The sequence below is a fragment of the Lepisosteus platostomus genome, chromosome 6 (assembly GCF_059453375.1).
Source record: "Lepisosteus platostomus isolate fLepPlt1 chromosome 6, fLepPlt1.hap1, whole genome shotgun sequence".
Taxonomy (NCBI): domain Eukaryota; kingdom Metazoa; phylum Chordata; class Actinopteri; order Semionotiformes; family Lepisosteidae; genus Lepisosteus; species Lepisosteus platostomus.
Window position 1 is genome coordinate 15934657 of NC_142616.1, and position 21615 is coordinate 15956271.

Below are 21615 nucleotides of genomic sequence, written 5' to 3' on the forward strand. Positions count from 1 at the left end.
TACCCTGGCCCTGGCTCAAGAAACAGCTGGATGGGATTCTCAGATCAATCCGATACCAACTCTCCAATAAGCACCGTGCACGTACCTTGGGCCTCCCTCTCCTGACACCCTGTGCAGGTGAACGGATCCCCGATGAATCAATCCGACACACAGGAAACCTCGGAGCGACCAGCTCAGGCCGCACCTGCTCAGGGGAAGCGCTGGTGTTCAAGCAAACCAGTGTGATGAAGCGGAGTTCAGGACCCTGTGCAGATGGTATCGTCACGAACCACACTCCCGCGTGAAACCTCCCGGCGTACACACCTGCGCCGCTGTTAGCAATTAGCACTGCGCTCCCTGTTTCCTCATTGAGACCCGCGCACGCCTCGCTCACTGTTGAGATCGTCCTAGCCTTCCTCTTGTGCGCTTTCTTTCTATACTGACTACTGGGTACCCGACCCTGCGCTGCCTCCGACCACGTCTCTGCCTCGCGTCTTTTGGACTTGGATACCTCGCTGCCTGGCCCTCTGGATACCCGACCTCACTCTGACTCCGACCTCGCTCCGGTTCCAGCTCCCTGGAATTCTGACTCGTTCCCTCTCCGCACCGCGTAGGGTCCGATCGCCTTCACCACTGGTCCGTGCTGATTAGCGTGACGGGGATAATCCGGGAGTACGTGGAACAGGACGGCGAGGATCAGGAGGGGTTGACAGACAGGAGGGCGTGGCGATGGTGAACTGGTGCTCGGGGGGGGCGTGGCCAGGGCGAACAAGTCCAAGGAGTCCAGGTGGGGGGGAATCCTGGGCGAAGTCCAAAAGTCCAAACGGGGAGATCCAGCCAAGACGTGACAAAACATGGTTAAAAACCGGAACGGGATCGGGTACAGGGACGGGGAATAAAAACGGGATGACGACGCCAGGTGCTCCGAGTCCCGGATTCAGCTGGGTCAGGACGCCGACAGGAGGCCTGTGCCCTCAAGCTGCGGGAGTAGAGGGACTTGATAGGGGTGTAACCCCGGCGTCCTGGCCAAATTTCCCATTGGCCCTTACCAATCATGGCCTCCTAATAATCCCCCGTCTCTGAACTGGCTTCATCACTCTGCTCTCCTCCCCACTGATGGCTGATCTGTGTGAGCAGACTGGAGCATCATCCAGGTGGGGCTGCACATTGGTGCTGGTGGAGGGGATCCCCATTACCTGTAAAGCGCTTTGAGTGGAGTGTCCAGAAAAGCGCTATATAAGTGTAAGCAATTATTATTTTTAATTATTATTATTGATGGTAGGCGGGCCTCCGGGCGTCCGTCTTCCATCGCAGAGCTGGGAGTAACGAGAGCGCCCAGCTAAAACAAGGAGGGGCAGGACTGGGGGCAGGTGCACGAAATCATCAAAAATGTGAAAGAGCCGGAGCGCCCTTAAGAGGAGGGATGACGATCGTGTCAACCAGACTGGAGATCACAAACTCAGTGAATCACGCGCCTCGCCGCTCATCTTTCAGTTTTGCGCTTTATTTGTAAGATCTGGTTTCCAGTACAAAAAACCCTGAGGGGAAACAAGTTTCTCGTCGCCCCCCCTCCCCCTGTCCACCTTTATTCGAACCGCAGGGGATCATGGTCCTGGGTTTGACGCTGGTCTCCCCGCTGTAGCCTTTAAAAACAGCCCGGCGGAGGCTGGACTGCATGATGGGACGGAGTCGTCTCTCCGGGGCGGCAGCTGGTGGCCGGGATTGAGCGAAGAGGGCAGCGAAGCGATCAGGCGGGAGGGTGCGCTCGCTCAGGCGAACTGCAGGTCCTCCCCCACCTTCCCTCGGATCCACTCCATCATCCGCGCCACGTTGACGTAGAATCCCGTGCTGCCGTTCGTGCAGTCCTTGTCCCCATAGCTGACAATCCCAATCTGTGCCAGGAGAGGGCAGCAAACCGACCGCGAGCTCAGAGACGGCACTGTACTGACTGGACTGCGGGCTCATGGCATGAGGGTGTCGTATTCAATAATGTGTTTTCAAAAATACAGGTCATACTGACTTGCCATGACCTCTGGTGTAAATTGTAGAGTAAACTAACATGACAATAATTCTGAAATATGCCTTTGTCTGAGATCAGACCTGTCTCATTCTGGTCCTGGAGTGGTCAATGTTTGTAGCATGCCTGTCCAGTCCTGGTCCTGGAGGGGTCAGTCAGTGTGTCTGCAGCAGGGCTGTCCAGTCCTGGTCCTGGAGGGGTCAGTCAGTGTGTCTGCAGCAGGGCTGTCCAGTCCTGGTCCTGGAGGGGTCAGTCAGTGTGTCTGTAGGGCTGTCCAGTCCTGGTCCTGGAGGGGTCAATCAGTGTGTCTGCAGCAGGGCTGTCCAGTCCTGGTCCTGGAGGGGTCAGTGAGTGTGTCTGCAGCAGGGCTGTCCAGTCCTGGTCCTGGAGGGGTCAGTCAGTGTGTCTGTAGGGCTGTCCAGTCCTGGTCCTGGAGGGGTCAGTGTGTCTGCAGCAGGGCTGTCCAGTCCTGGTCCTGGTGTGCTAGGCAGTGTGTCTGTAGAGCTGTCCCGTCCTCTGAGTATAGTTCTATTCAGGACAGACCGCTCCAGGACCAGGACTGGACTACAGTATTGTATTATTTAACTAACCCTATGATATCGCTAACAGTCTCTACTTCAGACATCTTGATGAGATGTTATTAACACCATTCCCACTTTCTTAAAGTGGGCAAATGCCATCTGAAAGATGCAGTTGAATCATTCACAATTCTCTCGGACTGCAGTCCCACCTTCGCCCGCTTCACTGCGACTGAATGATCAGGAGGCTTAGAGCAAGGATGTACCTGAATCCAGCGGCCATTCCTCTTGATGACGAAGGGACCTCCGGAATCTCCTGCAACAGAGGTCAGAGGTCAGAGTTCAGGGGGCAGTCCACCAGCCTACCAGCCCACACACGGTCGGAGACTCCGGGTCTTGTCTGTATAAGTCACGAGCACATTGACTGTAAATAGCCACATGGCCTCCGTCTGAAACCTGCTGTGTGTCAGCTGGGATTCAGGCCTGCAGTTTAACGGCTTGTGTGAGCGGTGAGCCTCAGGCAGTGCAGTGTCTCCTCTCGCCTGGCCCCAGAGGCTCCGATTCTGACACACAGCTCCGATCAGAGAGCAGCCCAGTCGACTCGCGTGTGTTTGGCCACTAGTAGAGCTCCGGTCTACGGATGTCTTCCCTGCCTTTTCTTCAGGATCACGGGAAAATGGCTTCTGTAACACTGTTGCCCACCTTGATCCGGACACTCGGCTCCCCTTTGTTACACCTGGGCTGGGAGTGTCTCGGGTGTTGGGGGTTGCTCCTAACAGCCAGGACATTCACACGGAGACTCAGTCTGCATCTAACCCCGTGTAGACTCACTTGGGACACACCTCCCAGACCCTGTTACTAAATCAACCAGGCGCACCCTCATCACGCAATGGAGCTCCTTCTTGAAGATCTCCCCTGAGATTCAGTGCTCTGACATTGAGTTAACGCTCGGTTTCTCTTCCTTGAAGTGAAGCACTACATTTCTTTCATTGCTGCAAGGGCCCTGGCCAGGCAGGGAACTCCACACAGCCTTCCCTTTGAGCCGCACATCAACCTCACGTCCCCCAGATTCCTGCGAGTCCCTCTGAGCACTTGGGGCTCGTCTTGCCACCGATCACAGCTCCTGTACGTTGGGGACCAGATCGTAACACCTCTGTGTTAAAAAGGAGTTTCCCATCTTCTCACCCAGTGGAAAGGGAAAGGTGGGGCATTTCGGATTGACAATGGAAAGTAGGTCTTTACACAAAGAGTGTAAACACTCTTTCCCAAGAGAGCCGACACTTTGGAGAAAAACAGCAGCAGGAGATGTTCAAATCAATTGGCTCCGACCAGCCATTTTCTAACCCAGGGTCACAGAGGAGCCAGAGCCTATCCCAGCCTATCCCAACAAGCACCAGGCACAAGGCAGGATACACTCTAGACAGGACACCAACCCATCAGGTTCAGACATTTGGTGCCTGTGCTTGGCTGAGGAGCCAATGGTGCGAAGCTACCATCTGTGGGATAATGACTGAACGCCTCTAAGTCAGAATCCCGCCTAAACACTCCTCAGCCAAGCATCACAGGACACACACACAGAAACAGACACAATCCCCGTTTTCCCAGAAACCAATTCACCGACCAGTATGTTTTGGGCTGTGGGGGGAAACTGGAGCACCTGGAGGAAACTCACATGAGCACAGGGAGAACATACAGACTCCACACAGACAGCACCCCAGGAATCAAACCCATGGCCCCAGTGCTGTGAGGCTGTGAGGCAGCGATACACTCACCAGAGTGCCACCGTCCTGCTCAAATCAGAATAGCTGTTATGTAGAACATCCTCAGGGGGGCGCTGTAGGGCAAAAGCAATATCCATGGAAAGCCCTACCTTTGCAAGCGTCCACATTGTTTCCATTAGCGCAGAGCTTCTCGGCTGTGAAGGGCACATCTGGCAGGATTGTCCCACACTTTTCCCGGCTCTGGGAGAGGAAGCAGGCAGAGGAATTATTTCCTCGGACAGCTGCTTCCTGGCGTTTGTTACCAAGCCACCAAGATGACAGCTTTTAGGAAGTGTGACAGTTTTTTTGGGGGGGGTTTCAAGTCAGTCCTGGCCGAGACAAGTCTTCCACCTGTCTTGTCTGTCAACCTGCTTACAAAACCTGCAGGAATAAAGTCTCCTGCTCTGAAGCCTGGGGTCATTTCCAAACTCTCGGCACTGCCATTGACCTCTAACAAACTCACTTCACCAGCAAACCCAAAAGGCAGTGCTGGCCACAAACTTTTAGAAGATGAGAAACAAACTAGTTGTTGACAGCTCATGAATTAGACAACCGTTAGTCCCCCTTTGCTATAACCAGGCACAGGAAAGCACAAAGTCCCGCAGACAGGGCAAAGTGGGTAGAGGTCTCTCAGCCTCGGTCCAGGATAGCTCTGTATCCCCAGCCCTCCTTGTGTCGCAAAAGATCCTTTCACAGATCTCTGCAGCATGGTGTCAGAGGCAGGCAGATTGCATCCAAAACCCAACACTTTTCATGTCTCATACACACACTTTCATGTGTTTAATGCACTTTGGCAAGATAACAACCTGTCTCATCAAGCTCTGAGTATTCCTACTGCATGTGATCTTCTTGGATTAGGACATCCACCCATTTTCCCACCTCTTTATCCAGCACAGGGTCACGGGGAGCTGGAGTCTATCCCAGGAAGCAACAAGAACAAGGCAGAGTACACCCTGGACACCAGTCCATACACAGACACACACTGTCACACACCCTGAACTGGACACCAGTCCATCACAGGACACACACAGACTCACACACCCTGGACTGGACACCAGTCCATCACAGGACACACACTCTCACACACTCTGGACATCAGTCCATCACAGGACACACACAGACACACACTCTCACACACCCTGGACAGGACACCAGTCCATCACAGGACACACACAGACACACACAGACACACACCCTGGACAGGACACCAGTCCATCACAGGACACACACAGGCACAGACTCTCATACACCCTGGAAAGGACACCAGTCCATCACAGGACACACACAGACACAACACACCCTGGACAGGACACCAGTCCATCACAGGACACACACAGACACACACTCTCACACACCCTGGACAGGACACCAGTCCATCACAGGACACACACTCTCACACACCCTGGACAGGACACCAGTCCATCACAGGACACACACAGACACACACTCTCACACACCCTGGACAGGACACCAGTCCATCACAGGACACACACAGACACACACTCTCACACACCCTGGACAGGACACCAGTCCATCACAGGACACACACAGACACACACTCTCACACACCCTGGACAGGACACCAGTCCATACACAGACACACGCACACCAAGACCAGTTTTCCCAGTAGCGAATTACACAACAAGCGATGTGAAAGCTATGCTGTCTAGTAGGCATCAATGCTGACCACTGCGCCACCGTGTTGCCTGGATTAGGACATATCTCAACAGAACAGACCAATAAACCCGCCCCTGCAATCGAGGCGTTTATCCGGAGTGGGGGGGGGCTCACCTGCACAGTGATGCTGCCGTACTGCAGGTTGTCCTCCATACATCTGTTCACCCTAATCTTTCCCCAGCCAGTCACGAACCCGTTGACGGTCCTGTAGTCCTCACCGCCCCGGCCGGTGAAGATCAGGTCTGGGGGTCACAGGCGAGGGGATTAGCGGAGACCCGCGTTCCCGCCGGGAGAGTGGGAGATGACTCAAGGGGAGCGACACGCACGAAGCTGGCCCTTGACTGTGGAGGGGCAGCTAGACTGAAACTGCAGCAGCTGTCCTGACCTGCCCACAACTGACCCTGCAGCGACACCCTCATCACCGACACTGTCCCACTCTGCCACAGTGTGGGGGATATTTTCTGTAGGTCTGATGCATGCATGCAATGCTCACTTCCAAACAGGTGATTAAAGAGTGAGACCAGAGCTGCGCTCACACCATAAATCCTCCTATGAACCTGCCTGGGTTCAGAGCGCCACAGGGGAGGCACCTCATGTGTGTCTTCTTGGCAGGGCCTTTGGACAACAGCCTTTTCCAGCACAAATGAAAACACATTTCAAACCTTCGCCGAACCAGCTTCTTGCACCCTCTGCAGGGCCATTGCTCGGAAAGCTCAATAGTGAAACTCGTACATGGTGTCTGCATAAAGAGGCTTGTGATCAAAACAGGAACGCTTAGGGCTAAATGGAGAGAGGTGCATCTGCCTCACACCCAGCCCAGTCAGCCAGCTCTGCTGTCAGGCTTGGCGATGCAGCAGGGGGTTATAGCTCTGCTTCTCATCAGCAGGGACAGGGAAGGTTGTCAAAACTGATGGGATCACAGATGGATCAGGGTTCTGGCAACTTGTGCGGCAGATCTAAACCTGGGACACAGCGAACTTGGAGAGAACATGCAAACTCCACACAGACAGCACACAAAGTCTTTAATGACCACTGAGAGTCAGAACCTCGGTTTAACATCTCATCCAAAAGATGGATAAACAGAGATATTCAGTGTAATTTTGCAGCTGTGTTACAGCGGCTAAAAACTTTAAGATCAATCACCAATGAAGCACACAACTGAAGGCAAAGTGCTAGAAAACCGAGCTGATCCCAAAAATGTTTTTACTCCTTCATCTAAACAGCAGGGGGGCTGATGGATCAATTGGAGCTAAGTACATTGCCAAAAGGGGACAACGTTAGGGGTTTGAACCCTCCAGTTCAGCCTGGAGCTCAGAGTCTCACCAGAACATGCCTCACTGCCGCCCCCTGCTGGCCGAAACAGCCCTCACACAAGTGCTCACAGGGGAAGACGGCATCCAGCCTTTTGTGGTGTCATGACGGGAATTCAGGGTGAAAGTGTGTGTCATCAAAGAGTTTGAGAGCAGCTGCAGATCGAGGGAAGAGAGGATTCAGTCTCACCTTGGTGCTCACAGCGAGAGCGCCAGTCCAGTGCAGGAAGAGAGAGGACTTGAGAGAGATCCGCCGTGCAGGGGAGACAGACAGGCCTGTGCAGACGAGACAGACAGTGTCACTGCAGAGTCACCGCCGCGCAGACAAGACAGACAGTGTCACTGCAGAGTCACCGCTGCGCAGACGAGACAGACAGTGTCACTGCAGAGTCACCGCTGCGCAGACGAGACAGACAGTGTCACTGCAGAGACACCGCTGCGCAGACGAGACAGACAGTGTCACTGCAGAGTCACCGCTGCGCAGACGAGACAGACAGTGTCACTGCAGAGACACCGCTGCGCAGACGAGACAGACAGTGTCACTGCAGAGACACCGCCGCGCAGACGAGACAGACAGTGTCACTGCAGAGTCACCGCTGCACAGACGAGAGAGACACCGTGGGACTGTGTAGGTCATTCTCTCACCATAAATAATCACCATTCCTATGCAATGCAGGGGAACATGTGAACTCCACACAGAATGTGCTCCAATCTGCAGTTGAACCCAGGATCAAAACACTGTGTGGTAGCAGCCCTGACGTCCCCGCCATGATCTTCCCTCCTGCGGGTCTGTGTGGCCTTTGTCTTACTAATGTTTTGTGACACAATTAGCCCATAAATCCATTTTCATACTACTTCTTATTAATCAGGCTCACTGAAGCTCACAGAACCTATTATTCTGGGTCACTGTGGAAATCCAGAGCCTATCCCAGCAAGACACACGCTGGACAAGACACCAGTGAATCGCAGGACACACACAGACACGCACACGCTCACACCAGGGCCGTTTTTCCCAGAAACCAATCCAATTAACCTACTAGCATGTCTTTGGACCATGGGAGGAACCAGAGCTCCCAGAGGAAACCAACTAAAAATACCAACTAAAAAGAGAACATGCAAACTCCATGCAGACAGTACCCTAGGTCCGGAGGTGTGAGGCAGCAACTGCTACTACTACCACTACTGCTACTACACCACTGCGCCACTGTGCTGCCCTGACACATGGTCCCTCTCGTCAATTACGCAACAGGCTGACTCTCAGCTCAGAGTCGGTCATCGCCGCTCAACATCGCGAGGCGCCCCTTGGCTGGTGGCTGGTGGGGCAGACGTCTCTGACCCCTGTACCTCTTGCGCTCGCCGAAGACGATGTCCTCCTTCAGCTTCAGCAGCCCAATGTCGTAGATATAGCTCTCGTTGTCCTTGTACATTTCATGCACAATGACCTCCTCCACCACCAGATCACTGCCCTGGCTGTCCGTGCGCCTTGTGATACCTGCGGCGGACACAAGGGGGCAGCAGTGATGGGAGTGCTGGAAGAAGGAGCTGGAGCAAACAACACCCACTTCTTACCCTGTAAAATCATTACCTATTAATGTACTAAAATTAATACCGAATTAAATTTGATGAAAGTACTAATATTTTTACGAACTAAATCGTATATTTTGCAACTGTTTTTATTACTTGAAAAGTTAATGTGAAGAAGGGACTTCTGCCGAGACCTGCTTTAAGAAACATGACTCGGTCAGCCCGCAGACCACCTGGCACACACTGGCGGACCACCAGTGGTCCATGGACCATTTGCGTCTAGAAGATGCAAGCAATGTGTCCACATAACACATGAGTCTCTGGCACAAGTAGCCTCTTCTAGCTCAGCACGTCTCATTGTAGGTTTGTATGTCGTTTTTACCGCCCGTGTGTAGCCCCCTGCCCTGGTCTCCATTGTCACCTCCAATGTCACCTGCCGGGTGGCAACAATTAATTCACCACTGTCTCCACCGTGGATATGAGGGGATCTGATTCGGAACTTGGATATCAGAGTCTCTGCCAATATTTCACCACAGGAAACTTAGACTCTACTGTAGTTTTCGCGGGAGGTCTGGTTCTTAAAGGCCTGTGTAGTGCTATTGGCTCCACACGTTATGAGAACAACCACGCAAATCATTGTATCGTTTTCCAGCTGATCCCTTCAGTCAAACACACTTCTACTAATCTATACACTTCTATTGATATTTAGGTTAGGTTATTGATGATGCCTGGGGATTTGAGTAATTGATCACACTTTGGGATATAAATTATTAATCCTCCCTGTAATTCCTGAGAGCTAGAACGTCTTTCTTCCTGTTAAATAGCCAGAAATGTGCGTTTGCCTGCTAGCGGCGATCGGGTATTACCGGCAACGACTGTGACGTCGGCAGCGCCACAGACCACGTCCCTGCACATCAGGACGTGGGCCGCGGTCAGGACCCAGCGCCTGGAGATGATCGAGCCGCCCCCTTTTGGTTTCCAGCTGCCATCACTCTGGAAGAGAGCACACGCCCACGCCGGGTGAGGCTGACGTCACACAGTCAGGTGCAATGCATTGTGGGATCCCAGGGGAGAGGACGTAACGGCCCTGGAGCAGAAAGGCAGCACCCATCCCAATTAACCACGCATAGAGAAGCTATGAGGTCCCGGGTTCAAGTACCTTCATCTTCAGCAGCACCTGCCAGGGCCACTGCTTGTCTCTGGCATTCACTCCTCCGAATACCCTCTTGTACTGAAAGGTCTTCTCCCCTCTGATTCCACAGCTGTCCGAGGACGCTGATCAGAGAGGAGATATGTCAGGGGATATAGCGCCTTTCATCACATCAGGCCCTCAGGACAGCAGACACACACACTCACACCAGGGCCAATTTCCCCGAAAACAGTCAACCCAGCAGCACGTGTTTGGACTGTGGGAGGAGACCCACGCCAGTGCACTGCAGGACAGGTTCTCTGCTGCAGTATAAGGTTTCCCCTCTGAAATCTAACCAGTTAGTACTTGCCCAGATTCTGCAGAGCAGCCCAGAGAGATCAGGCAGACAGATTCACCTACTGCTTCAATCAATCAATCGATCGACCGACCGACCGATCATTCAATCACCCAATCAAATCAATCAAATGAATGAATGAATGAATCAATCAATCAACGACGAGAGAAAGCTCACCTTCGGGCAGCACGCGGTCCAGAGCGCTGTAGTCAGGCAGGTAGAAGGATCTCTGCTCGGCCCTCTGGGAGGAGGAGATCCTGTCCAGCTCCTCCTTGCTGGCGTCGCCCAGTCCGATGGCGAACACGTCTGGACAGCGCGGGCAGAGATCGAACAGGCACACACGACATTGAGACGGAGAGTCAGAATTGGAGACAATACACCAGTGTGCAGTTTCGGGTGTTAGACAGGATCCTCAGTCAGGGAGCCCCTCTCGGTCCCCAGACTCACCCAGGTGCTTGTCCGGCTCAGGGATGGCGTTGGTCAGGTTGCGCATGACGGAATAGGGGCTGGGTCCCATGTTGTGTCTCCCTGAAGCAGAGAAGGAGAGGAAGAGAGACTTCCTCATGGTCACTTTCCTCCTTACAGCCTAAAACAGCTAGAGTCCATTGACGTGTGCCCTGAAGTGACTGCACAACTCCCAGCAGACAACACCGAGGCACCAATACACAGGTTGCACAAAAGTTTCCAAGCTGCACGTGATTTAACCATCTTAGTCTTGACCATGCTATGTCTCCATGATCTGTCTGCCTCACAGCGCTGGGGCCCTGGGCTCAATTCCAGACCTGGAGTCCTATCTGGGTGGAGTTTGCATGTTCTCTCTGTGATCACATGGGTTTCCTCCTGGTGTTCTGGTTTCCTCCCACAGTCCAAAGACATGCTGGTGGGTCAACTGGCTTCTGGGAATATTGGCCCCGGTGTGAGTGTGTGTGTCTGTGCCCGTGTTTGTTGTCGTTCTGTCCAAGGTGTGTCCTCCAGCTCCCCTGAGGCCCTGTACTGGGGAAAAGGGTTAGAATAGGGAAGAGTGGACGGGTGGTGAGAGGATGGGTGGATGTGTGAATGGATGTAGGGTTGGTGAATGGGTGGATGTAGGGTTGATGAATGGGTGAATGGGTGGATGGGTGGGTTGGTGAAAGGGTGAATGGGTGAATGGGTAGATGTAGGGTTGATGAATGGGTGAATGGGTGGATGTAGGGTTGATGAATGGGTGAATGGGTGGATGGGTGGGTTGGTGGAAGGGTGAATGGGTAGATGTAGGGTTGATGAATGGGTGAATGGGTGGATGGGTGGGTTGGTGAATGGGTGAATGGGTGGATGTAGGGTTGATGAATGGATAAATGGGTGAACGAGAGGGTGCATGTGATCTCAGGGGCCTGGGCTGGGTCAGTACTGTCAGATCTTAATCTGTGTGCAGTGGCACTGCACTTCATTGTTGTTATCAGCTTTCAAAAGGGAGGCCCAGAACGCAGTGTTGACAGACGTGGACCCCGATGTGCAAGCATTTCTGGACTGAGACTCCTGCCAGCTGCCCCTGTGTACCCCTCTTCTCCGAGAGCCCTCCTGCCTCTGCCCTCTGCCACACCCTACCGTCCGTGACCAGGATGACGATCTGCTTCCCGGTGGGATTGCGCCGGACGGACTGCAGGACAACCGTCAGGGCCTCTCCGGTGTTCACGCCCGGCTGCTCCAGGAAATCTGGCGTGCAGAGGGGGAGATAGCGTCAACTCCCGCCTCCGTGCGATTCCGGCGTACGAAGCAGAGAGGATATTTACAGCCATTTACCTGCACAGTATTCAAGATAATACGAGGTCTGCTAACAGAAATCGTAGCGATGACATTTCCCACTCACACTGCCTTCACAGAGGGCACCGAGCCCTGGTAGACGATAGCAGATGATCATTTCTAGGCCCCTCGTCTGTGAGGGGGTGGGACTCCACACTGCTAACAGAGCCAGCTGGATTACTAATGTCTGTGAGGTGGTGAGACTCCAGGAGCCGAGTAGTGTCATACCTGTGACATTATCTGTATCCTCCATCTCCATGGCCACCTGGTTTGAGGTGAGAGGAACCATCTCTCTAGCTGAGGAGCCAAACAGCACCAGACTGCATTTCACCTGTCCAGAGGAGGCCATGACCTGGCAGTATGAGACAACATGTTACAGGACAAGACAATCAGTCAGGCTATAGGCCAGATGAAATAGGCCTGAATCTTTATAGTCTCAGACAAGGTCATGATGGGACCTGATACAAGTGTTCAAAATCTCTCACCAAGAGAATCAACCCAGAATTAACATTGAAACACCAACCACAAGAGACAAGTGGAAACTAGAGGGAAGAGATTTTAAAACTGAAAACAGGAGGCATTACTTTACACAAAGGGTGGTGGGAGTGTGCAACAAGCTTCCCAGCTGACAACCTGACTTCTTCCTGCAGTTACAAAGCCAGCTACTAAGAGCTTTTCTCACCATCCCAGACAAATTATCCACAAAGAGCAGAGCCTTCTTCAGATTCTCTGTGCCCACACTGCTTGACGCCTTTATCACAAAGTAGATGTGGATCTCTGGGGATAGAAACAAGAGGAAACTCTGAGCTCATAGCAGGTTCCTAGCCTGTTTGGAAACACTGAGGGTCAGTTCCCACCCTGGGCATGATTTTCCTAAATGTGCGGTCACGTTCCTGGGGCTTCGGGGTGGGGAACTGGGGGTCAGCCTGCTCGCTGAGATCTGGGGTGCCCCCTGAGCTCTGGTCGACCTTGGACACTCCACTGTGAGCCCGTTTCACAGCTCAGCTCTCATCATCCTGTCCCCTCGCAATACAAACACTTGGATCTGAACCGCTGAGACCTGGCCAGACCCAAGTGGGCAAACTTTCACTGGGTCGTTGAAGGAACAAGACTCCCACTTGCACCGCCTTTCGAACCCGGAGCAGGAGAAACCCCCCCGGTTTTCCATCCAGACCCCCCTCTCCTCACAGCTGGGTCTCCTCCAGCACTGTTGTGCCAGTCTCATTCCGAAGTCACACTGAACACAGATAACGAGTGAAATCTGAGCTGTTGGGTAGTGCAGTGGTGCAGTGGTCTCCCAGCTCTGGGGTTCAATTCCTGGGGTGCTATCTGTGTGGAGTTTGCATGTTCTCTGTGCTCGCATGGGCTTCCTCCCACAGTCCAGAGACATGTTGGGAGCTTAACTGTCTTCTGGGACAACTGGCGCTGGTGTGAGTGTGTTTGTATGTGTGTCAGCCCTGTGGCGGACTGGCGTCCTGTGCAGGGTGAACCCTACCTTGAGCCCCCTGCATGCTGGGATAGACTCTGGCTGCCCTGTGACCCTGTACTGGATGAAGCTGTTAGAAGATGGACAGATGGATCTGCGTTGTGTCTGAGAAATCTGAGATTGAAAGGAGACCATTCTCTGGTATCTCATATTTAAGCTGTGAACTGGTAGAAATGCAGTGTGTTTTCAAGGGACTCAGGTTCCCTTAAACCCTTAAACGGTCAGTAAAATGATATCGGATGCCGCAGGTTACCAGTAGTCTTTACCCTTCCTGCTCCTCCAGCCTGAAAGATCTAACCTCCTTCAAACAGCACAGGCAATGAAGCATTCGCTGGTGCTCCGTTTGTGCTGGTTTCTGCCGTTGAAAGTGGCGCCAGAGCAGCTTTTCTGCGGAGTCACGTGACTCGGTCTCCCAGGAACTTTACAGTGAAGTCGAGGACAGGGACCAGTCTGTGGGAGGCACTTCCCCCAGCTTAGCACACTGAATACTTCCTGTACTCAACAGTTTACGCCATTCATGTCAGGAGGCTTGGTGCCGGTCCCCTTTTACTGCATATATTTCCTGCGCACAAATGACTGTGACGAAGCATTGACATCGACAGACACTGAGAGAGAGACAGAGACAGAGATGCTCTGTTTCCACAATGCTTTCAACGGCACAGGCCCACAGAAACAGGCAGCTCTCGGGGCTGTCTGTGGAGGGGGGCGACCGCACAGAGTGAACAGATCTTTCTGGGTCGGCGGCGGTCCTGAAGGGCTGAGAAAAATAAAATCTAAACGATCAAAAGAAGAATCAAGAGCAAACGTTTGCAGACACAACGTGGCTGCTGGCACTTTCGACAAGGAGTGTCTCTGAGCCCGGACCTGTGTGAAAGGCGTGACTTGTGTGCTGTTATAATATTGAACTCTGATGGCAGTGGGGTAACACCACCAGCTAGGACTGCATTTACAAAACATTTACCCAACAGCTCCAAGAAAGTGCCGCCCTTCCTCCAGGATGCTAATCCATAAGTTACGCCAAGTCGTTGAAATTTTTTTAATGGAAGTTTTGGACATCAGAAGCCTGTATCTCCATTATGCCAGTGTAATAGGCGAGCTGGGAGTCTTAAAGAGAGTGATCATACTTCCGATACCTTCCACAAACACGTTCCTCCTTTACTCTGTGCTAGAAGATGTGGCGTTCAGCCTGGGAATAGGTTAAGTGAAGCTCAGAGAAAGTAAATTATTTTTTTAAAGAAATTAGCCAAGTCAATTTCAGTTTCTAATTAAAGCAAATAGTATAAGTAAATGTCCACTCATTATCGAAAACCCACTTGTTCTTGGTGTCAGTCATAGCAACCCAGTGCCTAATTTGTAAACACAGGATACATGGGGAGACTACATCCTAGATAGGACAACAGTCCATCACAGGACGCAAACACACCCTGGAAAGGACACCAGTCTATCACAGGACAGACATTAATTTAGTGACAGTCAATCTAGCATCTTTTAGACGTGTGAGAAAATCAGCACCCCACATAGTGACCATACTAACTCCATACAGAAGGATGTCGGGAGGAAGGGCAGAGCTGACTGCTCCAGCACTGAGCCACTCTATAAGTAAACACACGCACAGACCAGATGTCTTTTATGGTTTGAAGTGTTGCCATGAGATTCAGGAAGTAGTTACAAAATTTCTGTCGGCTTCACCTGCAATGAGTTCACTTCGAAAACCTCTGTTTGGTTATTTGGTTATTGCTACTCTTTTACTGTGTTTGATAAACAGGGGGATAGAATTGAATTACCAGGCTGTGGGGAACATGGTTTCACAGATCAAGAAAAATAAACCTAACAAGAACCAAAGCTTGGTAATTTTTAAATTAACAGATGGGTAAGGACATAATATTTCCTTCTGAAGAAAGAAGTAAAGTAACTCCTCCCTGAGTGAATGATGAGGAAAAGTGCATATCAGCTTTAGAACACTACTGGTTTTGTTCATCTGTAAAGATGCCTACTGACATTTCTCAGGAGCCTCCACAAAGAAACACCTTTTACAGCTGTCCTGCTCAGCACAAACCTTTGTCTGGATTCAGTAGAATTTCTTCAGAAAATTTCAGGTGCTTCGCAACTGTTTCTGGTTCATCGTATGAATGAGGATCTGTGAGATGTAAGCAGAGAGAGAGAGTAATGGTGAACATGGTCATGGCAAGACTGTTAATGGAGATTGTGATCAATGTGAACATGCTGTTGGTACACGGGTAAAGGAGATTGTGATAATAATGAAAGTGCTGTTGGCGAATATGGTCAGATTGTTAATGGAGATTGTGATAGTAGTGAACGTGCTGCTGGTGAACATGGTCATGACAAGACTGCTTATGGAGATTGTGATAATAGTGAACATGCTGTAGTTACACTGGAAAAGGAGATTGTGATAATAATGAAAGTGCTGTTGGAAAATATGGTCAGATTGTTAAGGGAGATTGTGATAGTAGTGAACGTGCTGCTGATGAACATGGTCATGACGAGACTGCTTATGGAGATTGTGATAATAGTGAACATGCTGTAGGTACACTGGAAAAGGAGATTGTGATAATAGTGAATGTGCTGTTGGTGAACATGGCAATGGTGGCTGATGGTGAAACGCTGGTGCAGTTATGGACACCAGTACCTTCACAGCGGGGTTCTAAACCAGACCAGCTCCCATCTTCCAGGCAGGTTCTGTAGACAGAGCCCAAAAGAACCAGGCTTTTGTAACAGGTGTAGCGAACCCGGTCACCTTCCTCAAAGCGTCGACCCACCCTCTGACCGCCCAAAGGCACCCCCGGGTTCTGGCACAGTGACGCTGAGAAAGAGACACCCCAGAAAATCAGTCTCAACATCATTCAGGAGGCCCCAGATCCTACCCACTGCGATGAGCAAATTCAATTTCAGTGGTAGCTGCACAACACAAACACCTTACTGCTGCATTAGAAAGGGCTTAAAGATGAATAAGCAAAACCATTTCTGATCTCAAAGTAATGGCATGGACTGGCGGGTAAAGGAACCAATCTCTTTGTAACAATTCTAAATAACTACAAGTATACAGTGGCTGTAATGTCAAAGAAACACAAAGCACTTCACACACTGCACTGAAGTGCAGCCCCATCTGGGCGACACACAGCAGCCCCTCTATGCACAGATCAGGGGCAGGAGAGAGAATCTGTTCGACCAGGGGGATTAAGGAGGAACCTGAGGGAGGACAGACCATGTCCCCCAGAGTGTAATTTAGTCAGGACACCGGGGTTGATACCCCTACTCTTACTGACAGTGTCTGTATCTGTACTGACCAGCAGTCAGGACACCCCTACTCTTACAGCCAGTGTCCTGGGATCTGTACTGACCAGCAGTCAGGATACCTCTACTCTTACAGACAGTGTCCTGGGATCTGTACTGACCAGCAGTCAGGACACCCCTACTCTTACTGACAGTGTCCTGGGATCTGAACTGACCAGCGGTCTGGACACCCCTACTCTTACTGACAGTGTCCTGGGATCTGTACTGACCAGCAGTCAGGACACCTCTACTCTTACTGACAGTGTCCTGGGATCTGTACTGACCAGCAGTCAGGACACCCCTACTCTTACTGACAGTGTCCTGGGATCTGGACTGACCAGTCAGGACACCCCTACTCTTACTGACAGTGTCCTGGGATCTGTACTGACCAGCAGTCAGGACACCTCTACTCTTACTGACAGTGTCCTGGGATCTGGACTAACCAGCAGTCAGGACACCTCTACTCTTACTGACAGTGTCCTGGGATCTGTACTGACCAGCAGTCAGGACACCCCTACTCTTACTGACAGTGTCCTGGGATCTGTACTGACCAGCAGTCAGGACACCCCTACTCTTACTGACAGTATCCTGGGATCTGGACTGACCAGTCAGGACACCCCTACTCTTACTGACAGTGTCCTGGGATCTGTACTGACCAGCAGTCAGGACACCTCTACTCTTACTGACAGTGTCCTGGAAGTGATGATCAGTAATCAGCTCCTCCTACAGCACAGTGTCCCTGATTTAAGAAAAAGAAAGAGTCCCACCTAATGATCTACCAGCACCCCCCCAAGGCCAGTGGGCAGTGATCTAAACAACCTTCCCCCAGGCTGCTCTGGGTTCGAAGACCCAGGACTCACCTCCCGCGTCGCAGAAGGTTGTCTGGCCGCTCCACTTGCCCGTGGGCAGGCAGGTCCTGTTGGGGGAGCCGAAGAGCGTCAGGCCCCCGGCGCAGCTGAACTCCACCGAGTCTCCAATGTTGTACAGGGCCTTGCGTGGGGAAAACCAGCCATTCTCCAGCGTGATCGGACCACTGCAGTGGAGAGCTGCCACATGGCAAAGGACGGGAGCACTTCAGTCTATCGGGGATGAGTTGGGTTACCATACTAGTGACACCAATGATCATCCCCCAGTGACCCAATGAGCTTCTGTCCCAGTGACCCAGTGAGTTACTGTCCCAGTGACTCAGTGAGTTTCTGTCCCAGTGACACAGTGAGTTACTGTCCCAGTGACCCAGTGAGTTTCTGTCCCAGTGACCCAGTGAGTTGCTGTCCCAGTGACACAGTGAGTTACTGTCCCAGTGACCCAGTGAGTTACTGTCCCAGTGACTCAGTGAGTTTCTGTCCCAGTGACTCAGTGAGTTACCATTCCAGTGACACAATGAGTTACTGTCCCAATGATCCCAATAGGTGACTGTCCTAATGACAAAATGAGGTACTGTCCCAGTGACAACAATGATCATCCCCCAGTGACCCAGTGAGTTACTGTCCCACTGACCCAGTGAGTTACTGTCCCAGTGACCCAATGAGTTACTGTTCCAGTGACCCAGTGAGTTTCTGTCACGAACACGGACTGAAATCCGTGTCAGATCTTGTAGAAGACCCTATGCGATGCGGTAAGAGCTGGAGAAAACAGGAGGCGTGGTAAAAGGGAACACACAGGGGTTTAATAGTGCACAAAATAATAGTGACCATCCGTGAGACAGTGAACGGGGAAGACAAAACGGCATCCAAATCCAAACGGGTCCAAAGGCAGGTCAGGGCACAGTCCGAGAGTCCATCAACAAGGAATCCATCCTGGGACGCGACAAAGTTAAAATCCCCGGGAGGGGGGAGCACACGGACAGACGAAACATGGAGGTCCAAGGGTGACGGGGCGAGATCCTCCAGACCCCGGGCTCAGGGAGCGGGAGGTGTCGGGGATGAGGCCTATGCCCTCAGGAGACGGCCATAGGGTTTCCTGGTGCTAGGCGGGCCTCGCGACATCTTACCCTAATGATGAGCCCCGAGGACTGGAGGAGCTGCTCTTTAAATAATAACGCTGAAAGGGTACACCTGGAGAGCTTAATCACACGGACAATAATGAGAGCAGTGGAGCGCCCTCTAGGGAGGGATGTCGGGCGTGACAGTTTCTGTCCCAGTGACACAATGAGTTACTGTCCCAGTGACCCAGTGAGTTTCTGTCCCGGTGACACAGTGGGTTACTGTCCCAGTGACACAGTGAGTTACTGTCCCAATGATCCCAATACGTGACTGTCCTCATGACACAATGAGGTACTGTCCCAGTGACCCAATGAGTTCCTGTCCCAGTGATCCCATGAGTTCCTGTCCCAGTGATCCCAGTGAGGGTTACTATCCCAGTGACTCCTGGGTGTAAGGCATCCCTAGTATGCTTGCTGTCCTGGAGACACGTTATCGTCAGAGTCTCTGGCAGCGACTCTGTCCTGGATCTTGAAGGAACAGTCTGAGGCCTGCTGGAGCCCCTGGCCTCTCTACTCTTTAACAGACGATGATTAGTGCTTCATGGTTTAAAACTGAAAGAGTGTGTGCTTGAGATGGCGTGATCTTGTTTTTATTGACGTGTTTACACCTTACTGTTGAGCCCGGCGGGGGGTCGCAGCGGTCTGTACTCACGCACGCAGGCGGCCGTCCTGGCGGTCCTCAGGGGGCTCCAGCGACCGTCCCGGCCGCAGACCCTCCACGACACGGGCTGGGCCCTCGTGCGCGGGGGGCACACGTACTGCAGCACGCTGCCCACCCTGCGGTCCCCTGGGTACTCCACCTGGCCGCCCCTTATCTCCTCGGCGCCGCTGCACAGCAGCTCTGGAACAGAGGGCCCAGCGGGCGGGCGGTCTCAGTGAAGGCCTCCAGCCCAGCCACGAGCAGCACGCTGGGCGGCACACCAGCCTGGAGCCAGAAGCTCTGGGCACAAGGTAGGACGACACCAGAAACCCCCCACAGCACAGTGTGGCCCCCTGTTACTCTTCATCCTTTACAACTGACCTGCCATAGTCAGAGGGGCTCCAGTCCAGTGAGTCTTATAGGTCCCCCTCAGTCAGAGGGGCTCCAGTCCAGTGAGTCTTATAGGTCCCCCTCAATCAGAGGGGCTCCAGCCCCAGTCCAGTGAGTCTTACAGGTCCCCCTCAATCAGAGGGGCTCCAGCCCCAGTTCAGTGAGTCTTATAGGTCCCCCCTCAATCAGAGGGGTTCCAGCCCCAGTCCAGTGAGTCTTACAGGTCCCCCTCAATCAGAGGGGCTCCAGCCCCAGTCCGGTGACAGTCCACTCCACTTAGAGGTGCCCCTAGTGGGTCACAATGTGGGTGGGTGGTTTCTAATATAACCAGAGGCGTTTGTCCTCAGTACTTTCACAGTGCGGGTTGTACCCCAGACTAGTACAAGCAGCAGTAGTTATGAGAGTAAAACAGAAGCACAATGGGCCGAAACACCTTCTCTTCGCTGTAGCCGTTCTGATCTTTCTGAAGGTGTCAAAACGACAGACGGTGTCTACTGGACACAGACTGGTGAGGCTCATGGAGGTCGACAGGTCTTCCTGTTAGAATCCAGCAAGAGAACGAAAGCTCGGCTTCCAGCCTGTGGCCGAAGAAGCCCAGAGACTCAACTCCACGTCCTTTCAAGTCCAGCTTACTGCAGGCTGTCTGATCTGCGTACAGACAGGGCTGGAATGAAGGTTCTGTCTGACAGAGCAGGGAAGGGAAAGTCCAAGCTCGAAGCGCAGGCCTGGAAAGAGGGGGGGGTTCTGTCTCTTACCGGTTCGGACGGGGCAGAAGAAGAAGGCGGCCGTCAGGAGAAGGAGCAGACAGGAACTCATGCTGAGCGTCTTCCTCTGGGCTTCAGCTGCACTCTGCTGTGGAAGACAAGACCCGCCTGTTCCTGGAACTGAGCTGCTGTTGACGCTGGGTTAATGTTTAAGAGGAGCAGCATCTCCTGCCAGGAGTCCCGTTCAGGCAAAACAAGATTCCTCTCCCTTGGAACCTGGAATCAGCTCAGTTTAGGTTAAAGGTGAGATTCCATTTCTGATCTCATAGTGAAAAGTTAGATCGCATCCCGCTGTTTCTTGGGGGGAACAATGGATCGACAACCACTACACGGCTGGGCAGCTTGTTCCACACTCCCACCGCTCTTTGTGTAAAGTAGAGCCTCGTCTCCTGACTGGAGGATCTCATCCAGCTGTTTCTTGACAGAAGTCAGGTTATCAGTCTTCAGCAACATAGGCTGGACATCTTGTTCCACACTCTGACTCTGGTGTCATCTGTAGGCCTGATCTGTCCCCTAGCTCGTAATAGAGGTTCGGCAGCAGTGTAGCGTTGAACGATTCCCGTTCTAATGATACGGGTTCGACTCTCAGTGGGGCCCAGAAAGCTTTTTAATCTGGGCTTGTTGGGTATTGTTTTTCACCTTTATTTCTGCCCCTGTAGCGGAGCTAGTGCGGTGATGTCAGTGCCCTCCCTGCACGTACCAGGGACCTCAGCTGCCTGGGCTGAGGGAGGTCTCCTTTACCTCACGCAGTTGGTGCCCTGTCGCATTATGCTGAAGACCCGGGTTCGCGCCCCAGGTGTGCGGGACGATCACACCCCCGCTGTTACTACCATAAGGACCTGCTTGTTCTTTATGATCCAACGCCCTCAGGAGAAAGTTGGTTTAACTTTGATCACAGGACCAGTCAGTACATTTCACCGGACGGCCAGCCCTCTCAGGAACCTCGCTCAGGAGCTTCTGCGAAAGGCACGGGCATGATGACATCACTGACTCCGCCCTGCATCCCTGTGTCCTC

General features: G+C 52.4%; 1 protein-coding gene across 1 annotated transcript; it reads right to left on the reverse strand.

The window, feature by feature from the left end:
• Positions 1–1462: 1462 nt before the first annotated feature.
• On the reverse strand, positions 1463–20742 carry LOC148660571 (complement factor B-like). Its single transcript, XM_088638051.1, has 18 exons — positions 20592–20742; positions 19459–19647; positions 17686–17871; positions 16182–16355; positions 15591–15671; positions 12731–12825; positions 12277–12400; positions 11854–11961; positions 10717–10797; positions 10447–10575; positions 9945–10060; positions 9652–9778; positions 8606–8753; positions 7452–7537; positions 6066–6193; positions 4385–4475; positions 2781–2830; positions 1463–1871 (listed from the first exon to the last, which is right to left on the reverse strand). The coding sequence occupies exons 1-18, from the start codon at positions 20650–20652 to the stop codon at positions 1749–1751; spliced, it is 2097 nt and encodes a 698-aa protein (XP_088494177.1). The 5' UTR covers positions 20653–20742; the 3' UTR covers positions 1463–1748.
• Between the last annotated feature and the right edge of the window lie 873 nt (positions 20743–21615).

Bases quoted from the DNA above. Each gene is read 5' to 3' on its own strand.
- LOC148660571 (XM_088638051.1), bottom strand. From the start codon at position 20,652: ATGAGTTCCTGTCTGCTCCTTCTCCTGACGGCCGCCTTCTTCTTCTGC. The intron at 17,872-19,458 runs GTGAGTACAGAC...GCCATGTGGCAG, and splicing joins CAGGACGGCCGCCTGCGTGC to CTCTCCACTGCAGTGGTCCG. The intron at 7,538-8,605 runs GTACAGGGGTCA...TCGTCTGCACAG, and splicing joins GTCTTCGGCGAGCGCAAGAG to GCCTGTCTGTCTCCCCTGCA.